Source organism: Trichomycterus rosablanca, chromosome 23 (assembly GCF_030014385.1).
Source record: "Trichomycterus rosablanca isolate fTriRos1 chromosome 23, fTriRos1.hap1, whole genome shotgun sequence".
NCBI lineage: Eukaryota > Metazoa > Chordata > Actinopteri > Siluriformes > Trichomycteridae > Trichomycterus > Trichomycterus rosablanca.
In genome coordinates this window covers 6972588-6985976 of record NC_086010.1, presented here as the reverse complement: position 1 = coordinate 6985976, position 13389 = coordinate 6972588, and the positions used below count along the sequence as shown (strand labels likewise).

General features: G+C 40.9%; 1 protein-coding gene across 2 annotated transcripts in view; it reads right to left on the bottom strand.

The window, feature by feature from the left end:
- Positions 1 to 314: 314 nt before the first annotated feature.
- Positions 315 to 13389, bottom strand: part of ek1 (eph-like kinase 1) — a 71365-nt gene continuing 58290 nt past the window's right edge. Inside the window, exons 11-16 of one of the 2 annotated variants that reach the window (XM_062986000.1) lie at positions 9457 to 9518; positions 8475 to 8684; positions 5303 to 5452; positions 3719 to 3912; positions 1948 to 2085; positions 315 to 1135 (exon numbers count right to left, since the gene is read on the bottom strand). In XM_062986000.1, coding sequence (XP_062842070.1) covers positions 1027 to 1135; positions 1948 to 2085; positions 3719 to 3912; positions 5303 to 5452; positions 8475 to 8684; positions 9457 to 9518 — 863 coding nt within the window. In that variant the 3' untranslated portion in view covers positions 315 to 1026. The remainder of the gene's footprint in view (positions 1136 to 1947; positions 2086 to 3718; positions 3913 to 5302; positions 5453 to 8474; positions 8685 to 9456; positions 9519 to 13389) is intronic. The other variant, XM_062985999.1, reaches the window with a different exon arrangement.

Genomic DNA, 13389 nt, shown 5'->3' with positions numbered 1-13389 from the left:
CATACCAACACAACACACACTAACACACCACCACTATAATACCTGCTCTGTGGTGGTCCTGGGAGAGTCCGGACCATTGAAGAACAGCATGAAAGGGGACTAACAAAGCATGAGGGGAAACAAATGGACTACAGTCAGTAATTGTAGAACTACAAATTGCTTCTGTGTGGTAAGTGGAGCTGATAAAATGGACAAGGAGGTGGTTTTAATGTTATGGCTGAATATGAACAGGTCTGTGAAGTGACATATTACTTACATAGCTATATTTAATACATTTATGTACATATACATTTTTGCAAAACATGATGAGGGGACTGAAAATTGTTTATTTACAAGCACACATGCTTTAGTGGCTAAGTACTGCTCATGGAAATACTTTGAAAAGTGAGAGGGACAGTTCACATCCTTTCATGTCCTGATTCATGAGATAACCGGTCTCAGTAAACAAGTGTTTGTCATAGAAAAAAAAAATGTAATCACTCATCCTCATGGATTAAGATACCTAAACCTTTCTTATTTCTCCTTTGTTCTTGACCTTAAATAGCCATTTAACTCCAGAGAACTGCACATGGAATGCTGAGTGTGAGTGACTATTTCCAGTCCAAGTTCATGGTTAGTGTTTTCAGGTAGTCGTCCATCACAACACTAAAATACTAGCATGACAACAAGTTCATAATGGCCGTTGAGTTGAGATCCATCCACATGTGGTCTTTATAAAAACAACATCTATATCAACACTATGTAAGTGACCACCACATCACAACTATAAAAGTGTTCAAGAGACGTGGTTCCTCCGTGTGCCGTCGTGTATTAGTCTCCAGTACTCCTTAAACGTCCAGCACAGAGCGGTTTTCACAGATTCTTCCATGCTCTGCAACGTGCCGTCATTCTTTGCTCCATACAGCGATCAAAGAGCAACATGCATCCGTCATCGTCATTGTCAAGTGCTGAAAAAAAGGACTGTGGCTGGAGTGGTGGCGTCCATATAAAACTTCAGAGAGAACAGGCCAAGCCAGAGTCTATACTTTATACCTGGATGTGGGTCCCCTGTTGCTGCTGCACCTGCAGGCTCTGAATACATGAGAGGATTTTCTTCTGATGGCCCGCCAGCACCACTCCCATATTCCCCAGCTCACTGGTAATTCAGAAGAGAAGTGAGGTTACTGTACTGTTTTGGTATGGCTTGGAAAAAGAGATTTGTTTACTTCTTACACTGTTTACACATGATGATTTTATGCAAACTAAATTTCTGGATATATAATGATTAAGGCCCTATCTAAGTTTACAGGAAAATCACAGATTTCACAGATTTTTAAAGAAAGGTGCCACATTTCATGGCAGTCATTAAATAACACTCATGAATTGAATGATAAAACCGTTCAATTCGGTTGAATGTAAACCTAAAACATCCAGCGACGGTACAAGGCTCCATCTCAAATACGAACGCCCCTCTGCGTCTACAGAATTGGTTGGGAGTTTTCCAAACTCAGTTACCTGAGCCGTGTTTGTAGCTGCTTCAGACTTTGACACCTTAGACATTTTGACTAATCGTTTGCTAACTGAATTGCCATAGGACTGCTAGGACCGCCTCATATTGCAAATTAACCAGTAAACGTGAGGCACTTGAATCGCTAAACACAAACTTAAAGTTTGAATTTCACAGCAAATTGCATAACACATGAGAAGCGGCTCTTTCACGGTCCGAGACGTGATTTTCATGCCAGTAAATTAGGTAGGGCCTGAAGAATGGTATATCCTACAAGCTAGATGACTGATAACAAGGTGGAAATAAATCATTTCTACTGGCTGTAAACTCAGTCTTAGCCCAGAATCAAAACCCTTTGAAATTTTCCTTTTACTCTTGTTTGTACTATAAAAAGCTTCTTTACATACCACAGGTTCATACGCACTAGTGTTTCCTAAATATACTGTGATTGTAAAACTAACCTGGTACTGATGTAGAGGACAGAGTCCAGGGTGACATAGCCAGCAGTAGAGAAGTGTTCCTTGTACTGGCCCATCTTAATTGATTCCAGCCAGTCAGCTACGGTGCTGCATACAGGCTCTGGTGACGCTTGGTCCTCCCTAAGAACATGAAGAGAAAGTCATTCACAGTGAGTTGTTTAATGGAACTGCTTATCATGGAGTGATATTTTTAACAGACTAGAGGTAAAGGTCATTGAAGGAGGTCATGCTGCTGGCATTGCTGCAGAATTTGTTAGAACATGTCACAGCCTAGCGGACAACCACCCAGAACTGTCTGCTGATGTTACAAGTTACGTATATATTCATTTTTGGGTTGTCGCAGGGTAGCACTGTCTCCTCACAGCAAGAAGGTCTTGGATTCGATCCCTAGGTAGGGCGGTCCGGGTCCTTTCTGTGTGGAGTTTGGATGTTCTCTGCGTGGGTTTCCTCCCACAGTCCAAAGACGTGCAAGTGAGGTGAATTGGAGATCCACGACTGTGTTTGATATAACCTTGTGAACTGATGAATCTTGTGTAATTTGTAACTACCGTTCCTGTCACGAATGTAACCAAAAGTGTAAAACATGACATTAAAATCCTAATAAACAAACAAACATATTATTATTGGAGTGTAAGAGAAAATAGTGTGTCCAATGTACATACTTAATAGTTTCAGATGCTGGTATAATATACATTACCCTTGTTCTTCACTAGTTAAGTACTAGTTTAGACAAGCTGTCATGTTTTGCAGGTTGTATGGTTTAAAGGGGTTTTAGTTCTGGGATGCTACATTTCCTCTGTTCTATATGAAACAGTTGTGTGACATTTTTAACAGGAAAGCAACAAAGGCTTCACATGAATGGGTGTCTGGAGACAGCTTCCTCTAGGAGGGGGAACGTGTGTGTGTGTGTGTGTGTGTGTGTGTTGGCGTGTAAGCTGTGGTCGGCTGATGCTCTCACAGAGAGCATGGAAAAGCCTTGTCAGAGTTAATCAGTAGCCAGAAACTGGACAGCTGACATCAGGCTTCCCAGTTCTGCAAGGATGCTTGATTACAATGCAATCTCTCCAGCACACACCCTCACTCATGCACACACTCACATCCAGAACATTTCAGAGCTCGCTCTGCCCAGATGAAAATAATGCTCTGTGTCGTTCACTGGCCTGCGAGGAAAAGCAGACCCATTTCGCTTTGATGCTGGTTAGTGCCGACCTAATCGAACCAGCAAGTCTGGTGCCCATAAGAAATCACTTGTATGTTTTAGCTGTTCGTTTGGTGCTGATCTTCTCTGCCATGACTTCATATTTGTATAATCTCTGAATTTGACCATGTTTGCCTGACAATAATTATAATATAATGTGCAACATGTGCTAGCATGAACGATTTATCCATGAGTCTTAAGGTCATACAAGTAATTCCTCGTGTCATACTAGTCATGGTGGGTCCAGCACCACCCAAAAACACTAAATGCAGGCAGATTTACCCACTGGCAATGTGCCAATCCATCTCACCCAATATAAAAGCACAATAAAGCTAACATCAGTCAACTAGCCTTGCACACTAAGCTACCACTAAGATTAGGTTTTATCCTGGGTCCTAGGATCCTCCTTCTTTTGAAATAATCTGTATATTAATATAGCACTCAATACAAAGATAACAAGCCTTAGGTTTGGAAGACCAGTCTTCTCATATGCAGGTTATAACAGAGATTTAATACAGTAATCAATATTAGTGAGAGGAAACTGCCGTGTTTTACCAAACTGTGTTGTTGGCTAGCTGTTTTAGGCTGCTAGGGTTGCAGATCAGCTGGTCCAGGGTGTTGACTATCTGTCCAAACTTGGGTCGGTCACTGCGATTCTTCTCCCAGCAGTCGAGCATGAGTTGGTGTAAAACCACAGGGCAGTCCATGGGTGGTGGCAGCCTGTAGCCCTCATCTATAGCCTTTATCACCTGAGAGGAAGCAAGAGAAAGAATCAAAGTCAAATTGATAAGCAAATGCATTCATTGGTGGAAGCAAGTAGTAGTAAGAAGCTTTCTTGAACTAAGACATTAAACACCAAGCTGAGAACTTGAGGTACACTAAGCGGCCTAAAGTATATGGACTTCTGACCATGAGGGTGTTGACCATACCATTTCCAAACCATGGATACCAGCATGAGATTGACCCCCATTTTGCAGCTATAACAGCCATTAACCTTCCTGGAAGTTCAAATAAATAAAATAAGTGCACTCCATTGACCTGTCTCACCCATCATGTGCTCATGGTTTTGGAATGGAATGGCCTCCACAAAACCTCTGAAGGTGTCCTGTGGTGTTTGGCAGCAATATGTTAGCAACTGATGATTCTTACAGTCCTGTGAGCTATGTTGTGGGGTCTCTGTGGATTGGACTTGTTTATCCAGCACATCTTACAGATATTCTATTGGATTGGATCTTGAATCTTGGGAATTTGGTGGTCAAGTCAATTTTTGTAGTGTTAAACAAGGCCACTGGTATTGTGGAATATCATTGCCATGATGGGATGTACTTTGTATACAGGCATACAGGGTTTATGTTAATGGGATTGTTTAATAAAAGTAGCATCCCCATGTACAAGATACAAATCTGATTTGCATGAAATCGTTTCCAGTCTAGATATTACCTAAACTAGTAAATTGCAAAGCTAGCAATTAGCCCAACCCCGTTAGCCGAAACGCAGCTACTTGTATTCACAGATATATGAAGGCTGTTGCCATGGCAAAAGAAAAGGAACAGATGGGTTTCTTTCAAAACGGTGCTGCCCAGCTCCAGCAAAAGCTTTTACTTAAACAGGCATGTAGGCGCTCTCTTGTTCACATTTCAAACCTGCAACATACACGTGCTGAATCATTTCCCAATCTTTGTTCCAACCTGCTGTCTGAGCCTGCTTTCCAAGGTGGAAATGAATAAATAAATAAAAGAGTCTAATGTGGAAATTCTGCTGTAAGTTAGCCACAGTGGAGTTCTATTCTTCTGGTGCAAAAAATATGGCCTGTGAACAGAAACCTGGAAATGTTCACCCTGCAGATGCATTTAATCATTTAAGGTTTGTGAGTCAGATCATACTTTTTAGGAGCACTGTGGTCAGGAGAGGTAGTGATTTGGCAGAGCTACAGTGTTCTTCAGACTGATTATAATCGACAGCGCAAAATGCAAGACCCAACTGAGGAAGAGAGCAGCTACATGACACGTCTCAGAAATCTCTTATTGTTTATTTCCCAGTGCAGAAGAAAGATCTCTTAAGTGGGCCTAATGATGCCTTTACTGAACTGTAATAAATAGTGACATAGAGCACAAGAAAATGGTGAAAAACACAACTCACATCCTGATTGGACATCTCCCAGTATGGTCGCTCTCCGTAGGAAATGACCTCCCACATGACAATCCCGTAACTCCACACGTCACTGGCTGAGGTGAACTTTCTGTAGGCTATGGCCTCAGGAGCTGTCCACCTGATAGGGATCTTGCCCCCCTGTGACAGAAGAAAATATCATGAGACGTTATAATATCAGAAATTAAGCTCTTACTGGATGAAATTATTAACTGTGGGTCAATGAGTGTGATAGGACACAAAAATACAAGTTACAAATACAATCTACAATCAAATAAGCATGTACACTATGACAAAGTTTGTGGACACTTGATCATAAGCTTGTTGGACATCCTATTTAAAAACTATGTGGAGTTGACAGACTTTTGGCCATATAGTGTAAATTTAAACTGTCAATGAGCTATTTTGTAAATAGTTTGTTATGGTTTGATGTAGAATATTTTGGAACACTGCAAACAGTTCAAGTATTGAAATGATCACAAAGCTATTTTTAGTACATTTTAGCTTAGCACAAATTATAAAGTTCTTTTATGCTTTTAAAAATAAGTGACAATCACGTTTGTGGTGCAGTGATGATGCTCAGATTTCCACAAATATAAGATTGTCACCGATACAACCCTCCACTGCTGACTGAGGAGCTTCTCAACTGACACACGCCCCCTCCGACACGAGCTCAGTACCGACTGCATGTTTTCACCTGCACTATGCGAGTTCATATGCGGATCAGCCTTGTGCACGGAGAGCCACACCCTGATCAGCATGATTCCCCAACTCTGCGCAGGTGGCATCAGTCAGCCAGCAGAGGTCGCAATTGCACCAGTTATGAGGAACCCTGGTCCGGCTCATACCACCCTGTATGAACAGCCGCCAATCTGTTCATGTAAACACCCAGCCTAGCCGGATGGCGGAGCTGAGATTCGATAAGATGTATTCGAAATCCCAGCTCTGGTGTGCTAGCGTGTTGTACCGCTGCGCCACCTGAGCGGCCACAATTATTTTCTTTTAAATATATGTAATAATATTAACAATAATAACTTATATACAATCATAATGCAAACTTGTATGCAAGGCCCATGCACAAAAACAAAGACTATGGAACATTCATTGGTAATTCCAATTAATTAAAAATTGCAGTTAGGACATAATGTAATAATTTGGACAAGGTCCGTCACAATTAAAATGTATGTAAGTAAATTGACTCGAAATGAAATGAAGATAGAGAATGCTTAAATAGTCTGTTAAACAGAAAATCCCAAACCTGTTGTATCAGATTATTTCTAGAATCAGTGTGTGTGTGTGTATTTGGATCGTCATGTATAAATAGCTTATTACTCTTACAGAACCCACATGCGCTTCTCCTTGCTGTAAACTGTGAACAGAATTTCCCAGCATGTTATTGCTTTTTGAATAATTCCTATCTGACTGATCTAAATCTGTGCATGTAAACATACAGCCGTTTTCATCTATGAACACTTAAGCCTTACAAAACACTAGAAGCGATATCTTGATGAGCTGCTCTGTGCTGTGATATTTGGCAGTCACGGCTCAGTATACACAGCTGAATCCCTGTAGGCTCACACTTTCATACTTTTCAGTCTGATTCGTTTGCTCACTTTCTGTAAATTTGTTACTTCAGTATCTTTTGCTCCTTTTGGTGCATTAAAAAAACCCCTCTTTCGTGTTCAGCACTGCTACCTGGTTGGTGGCTACTGGATGAACATGGCTCCCGAGTGTATTTATCAGCACTGTGCTGCCATGGTCGGACAGCGTTGAGAATGTTTTGGCTGGGTTAAAAAAACTTGGATTTAATTAAATACATATATTTTAATTCAGAACCTAAGAAGTACAATACTAATGAATCTTCTTGTGGAGCAGGAATGAGGTTCGCAGAAGCATACATTCGCTGATGGAGAGCTTAGTAATACAGTGTAATAACACATCTCTAAAGTGTAAGTCTTGGGACTGCACATCTCTCTTTAAACACAGCCATGCGTAGCGATCAACTGTAGTCAGTGAAGCGAAAACGATTCTGCTGGACACACAAAATTTTACTTCTGCGTGAACGCTTAGCTGTCCATCATCTCGACGTGAAAAGCTTTAACCAAACACACCACTGACTTACTTTCTGCTTTATATCGAGATCAAGTCTGCTTTTAATTTGTTTCATTCTGTTTTATTTGATTTGTCTAGAAGTAAGGAGAGCACACCAGTATAGGTTAGATGCAATTTAAAAATACGTATGTCTTTTGTTTGACCACATTTGTTGTTTCTGCTGTAATAGAAATCAATAAAGCCATAGTCATCAGTAGCTGGGAGTCTGAAAGAACATAATCAGCCCTGAGCTCTGGGGGTCTGTCCGAAAACCTAGTAATCTCTCTACATAGACAGCATTTCATGTCATCCTATGTGCTCCCGAGAAGATGTCTAGCATGTCTACATTCTTAGATGCCTAAAAATGCTGCCTAGTGAGGTGCCTTATTTCGAAGTGATAATCTGACTGAAAAATGAGAGAGCGGCTGATGCTTCCTTAGTGGTGAAGGCAATCCCAGCATTCAGTGTGGCGCAACTTTTCTTACAAAAAAAGGTGTACAAGTGTCTGTTATTTAAAATTTTTCAGTGACAATTTAACAGTATCTGGTACACGGAGGGAGATGTTAGCTGGCATGCTAGTGGGTTGTGCCACCTCAGCCCATTGGTTTGAATGGCCTAAGGCTAACTGTGTTAGCTTAGTAAGCAAAAACTGCAGTGACGCAATCATCGTAATTGCTGTCTGAATAACCTGCCTTACAAGTTCAATGTCTTATTAGAATCCTCTCTATTCAGGCATCTGTTTAGGTAGGCAGTAGGCAGCAAGGCAGCTCACTAGGTTTTCGGACAGACCCAGGGTTGTAGCAATTTTCCTTTTTGTCCCCTGTCAGGCAAGTCAGAAGGCAGTTAGCACACTCCACTCATGATCACTGCCCAGTGATTACAGTTCTGTAATGGAAATCTAAAGCTGTGTTGGACAGCTTTACATATCTCAGAGGAGGCCAGCTAGCCGTCCCCTCAGAACGGAGGCTAGATTTATATAAAGAAGACTCTTGTGGGTGGATTTAAGTGAATAATGATATAATTTAATTTACATTTAATTTACATTTAAAAAAGTACAGTACAGTAAACTCACCCTGGTAGTGTAGACTGCATCTGGGTCGTCCTCCAGCACGCGAGACAGCCCGAAGTCTGACACTTTACACACCAGGTTACCATTTACAAGGATGTTCCGTGCTGCCAGGTCTCTGTGCACATAGTTCATCTCGGACAGATACTGCATCCCAGCAGCAATGCCACGCAGCATGCCGACCAGCTGAATTACTGCAAACTGCCCATCACGTTTCTGTACACACAGCAAAACAGACAAATACTTAACAGCTTATTTAAACACATTTATCAGCACATTTATCACATTTAATTAAGCACAATCTTCATACCATGTAGACAGTTACTAACTAATTACACCAGTATGCTCAGATTTTGGCTGGTTGGGTGCGCCTGACCATCAGTGTTGTTACTTGTGTGATTTTCTGCAGTTGCTAGTACTGTAAAATATGTGGTACTTTAAACAAATTTTAGGTTGATATTGTTAATGTTTAATAATGTTATATTATTATATTATAGGATCAGAAGGTTGCTGGTTTAAGCCCCACCACCACCAAGCTGTCACTGTTGGATTCCTGAGCAAGGCCCTTAAGTCTAAATTGCTTACACTGTTTTCAGTCAGTTATTTTATAATTAGTAGTTGTGTCAAATAATTATATTTACTGTTTGGGGGCAGTGGTAGCTCAACGGTTAAGGTACTGGCAGATCACTTGTTCAAGGTCCACCACTGCCAGGTTGCCATTGTTGGGTCCTTGGGCAAGGCCGTTAAACCTTAACTGCTTGGAGATTTTATTTACTAGTTTGTAATTTTAATGTTTGGAATAAAAAAATCAGATTTTTTCTGCATTGGGGAAATAGTTTGACCTTTTTTAAAGATTTAAAAAATATGTTTTCCCCACTGAATGTCTACATGAGCCTAAAAATGCCCCTTTTCAAGCTTTTTTCTCATTAGAAGCAGTTTCCCTTTTTGGTGGTGAATTAAATTCTGTTTCAACCAAATCAATTCTTACCTTCAAGAACGTGTCCAATGATCCATTTTCCATGTACTCTGTTATTATCATCACAGGCTTACCTGCAGAAGTTACAGGCAGAATGAGATACATAGAAAAGACACAGAATAAAGGGGCACATGGGAAAGAGGGAAAAAAGACACAGGAATAGTATTTTGAAATCATTTATCCACAGCCGAGCATTCAAAAGGACATTGCAGAATGATATAAAAGGGTCTTTATGTCCTATATTTAATTCATTCCTGCACCAATGGAGAAAAAGGAATGAATGCAGAGACCAGCCCCCCTCGGACTACCAGCCTCTCTTCCTCGGCCCTCTACCTGCTGCCTGATACTCATCGTGACAGCCCCTAATCAAAGCCCTCAATAACAGTCAGGCAGATAATTAGAGTGAGCCGTCCTCTGAGAATATCTTTGTCCAGAAATACCATGAATGGTAATGAGTTCCTATGAAGGCGAGCAAGATGGAAGGGGCGGGGGTATAGAAGGAGGCTCCTAGGGGGATGCGGTGATGAATTGGTCGAGGGAGGAGGGAAAGGGTGCAAAAATCTGCTAATGTTAGAAGGGTGCACTTGGTTCTGCACAGGCGGATGCCAGCGCCGCATATGGGGCTGAATACGGGGTTAAAAAGGAAAGAGACGTTCACACCTGCGTGTCTCGAAGTGATTAGAAATTTTCCCTTGATTCCACTGCAATTACAAGTGTCAATCAAAAAGGCCTTAGCCTAAGCCCCCACCTGTTCACAGGACCAACTGTGGGGCTAATCTGCCCTGATTATCAGCCAGAGCTGATGGGAATGATAGGAAAATTCTCAGTGCATGTGCCCTTTGATCCCCTAGACACGCCTCCCTGCTATTATAACACATCGTCATTTGGACCCAGTAATGCCCCCTGAGTCACACCAAGTGTAAGAGGTTCCTGTTCTTTGATCTTTTATAATTATTTTGCCAAATTAAGGTCCAGTAAAAATGCATAGAGTTAGAGGGTGAGTTACACCAACGTTTGCAATTTAACCCTACAAAACTGTCTCTCATTCCCCCTCATCCCCACCTTCTATTTATGGTTGTCTTTTTGCTTAGAATTCCTTGCAATTGGGTTGGGCTCCAGTTTCCAAGCTGTCGCAGTCAGTAGATCACAGCTGGCTTTGTCACACTTGTCTGGTAGTGAATGCATGGCAAGCGTGACAGGGTCAAATAACTATCAAAACAAATTAGATGCTAACAAATCTCTTGACAGCAAGCCAAACAAATATCTTGAATATCTTCTCTTTACAGCACTAGTCACAGCCCACACAACCTGGGTTGTAATGATAGCTTTAAGATGCTACAGAACCATGTATACTAGAACTCCCAGAGACTAGAGCAGTTAGTCACAGAGCAGTTACACATTAAACAGTAGTTAATTATTAAAAATAATCCACATATAAAAGCATTGAGCAAATTATCCAATGTACCCTTTTGGTTGCTGTAAGAATGCTAATGAGAGAAGTGTGCCTACATACTGTATTAAGATTTTTTTAAAGGTCTTTTCTAGGCAAAAAAAACCAACATAACGTAAAACATCAATGTTTTTAAGTGAATATTACTGCTTCCCAAAATATTAATACAACACTGGGTCTGTTATAAAGAGTCAGGGGAATTATTCCACGGAATTAAATTTACACATAAGCTAATTAAAAAAGGCACAAACACCATGGACACACCTCTGAACATTTTTCTACAGAATTTTATCTTCCTTTTTTCTTATTATATCTAAAATATTTATTAAGAGATAATAAAAGGTTGAGGGATGGGTTCATAATGGAAATTACCCCTGAACTACTCATCCATGGCTGCTGGTAATGGCGTATGATTGATGCTGGAAAATGAAGCTGCCAGCCATCCTAGGTATGATATATAATTATACCATTTGGCCTAATGCTAAAAGAGGGTGTAAAAAAGTGGTAGTGACCGGATTTGCTAAAATGAGAATCTGTCTAGGTCTGCTACACATGTTGACAGGTTATGGTTTTCATTTAAAGACCAGAGAAAAATGAAGAGGAAAAGTGAGGCTATATATAGCTTAGTGACTACATGTGGCAGGATTTTAAATTGTTCTAGAAGGGCGGTCATTAAATTTAATATAATAGAATCATCGTGGTTAATTCTGTGTCTATAACAATGAATGTGATCTGGGGCAACTGTTCAATATCAATCTGTTGAGTGGTATTTAATCTGGGGCCATTAAACAGTTAGACCATTTAAAATCTTATCACAATCTCAAGATTGCACGTCTAGCTTTTTAATAAAGACGTTCATTTAGGCTTCCTATCTGGTCATATTCTTTTTGCCATTTTGACTTTTAACTGTTTTAAAATTCTGTTTTATGAAACATGAAACCAGCCAAAACTGAGGCTTCAGGTCAAAAATAATCCAATTATTCTTGATAATAATCAAGAAGATAAAACCCCCCCCGTCCACATAGAAAGCACTGCCTCTTAGCCATCAAGGAAAAGCTCCTGAAATGTATTATCCTTGATCTCAGCAGTAGCATAAAGCTAATGTGTGTTATCAGACTGACAATAGGGTACCAATCTGACAGTCAAAAACACAATGGCCTTATAATGGAGACAATGACAGTTCTGTGTTTTCGCCAAGATGTGCTACAGGATAAAGGTCTATTCTGGTCCCATTCTTTCAGCCGCTGCCTCATTTGCATCACAATGAGCTCAATCATGGTCTAATTTTTCTGTCGCTGACGATAATGATACACCGGCTCTTTAAGCCGTGTGTAATGTGACAGGCGCATTTCCTATTCCAACACAATTACACTCGTGCACTGTCATGTCTTTTCTGTCTGTCAGCAAGTACAAACACAAACTAGCTCAGTCTTAAACTTTCAAACTTCTCTTTCCTCTTTAATGTGTCTTAAACTCTCACTGCTTCTCATGCTCCTGTCACAAGGTGAGAATTTAGATTGACAGCTGGCATGGTAATGCGGCGTGCGGAGGTCGTGACCTGCCGTCTCCGTCCGCCCGGCACCATCAGGCTGCTCTCTGACCTGTGAAATTACTGTGACATTTAGCATGTGATTCTGTATATTCTATCTCACCCAATCAACACTCCTGGGATGAGGACACACTTAAAATCTGTGCTGCACTCACACAATGTGTGGACAATTTTTATGCATCAAAGCATAAAAAACCTTTTCTGTCTGTCTGGCCAGCCAACCTACCCATCCACTCATATCACCTACCCATAACCATGCAGACCTACCCTAACCTAACATTGATGAGCCATAAAGCGTGCATGGCAATGCCTAATTCGTAACGTTGTGCTTTAGAGTTTGTGCTTTACAGATAAAATTTGATAAACCCCCGGCAGCTTGACAAATACAACTGTGCAGATACGTTTCAGATGATTAAACATACCGTGATGTTACTTAAAAACATCATTGATTTTATTTTCTATTTTATTTAGGCACTTTCTTCCAATTTAGCTTAATCAATTTGTCTTCCACTGCTGGGGGATCCCTGATTGCAGTCTAGGTTGGTTTATTGCTGCTCGCACCTCCGTGTGCAGCCCTTAGCAGAACCCTTTTTCACCTTTGCACTCTGCACAGGCGTCGCCTCACAGCAAGAAGGTCCTGGGTTCGATCCCCAGGTGGGGCGGTCCGGGTCCTTTCTGTGTGGAGTTTGCATGTTCTCCCCGTGTCTGCGTGGGTTTTCTTCTGGAAGCACAGGTTTCCTCCCACAGTCCAAAGACATGCAAGTGAGGTGAATTGGAGACACTAAACTGTCCATGACTGTGTTTGATATAACCTTGTGAACTGATGAATCTTGTGTAATGAGTAACTACCGTTTACTGTCATGAATGTAACCAAAGTGTAAAACATGACATTAAAAACTTAATAAACAAACAAACTCTGCACAGGCACCTCTCTGCCAATCAGGGT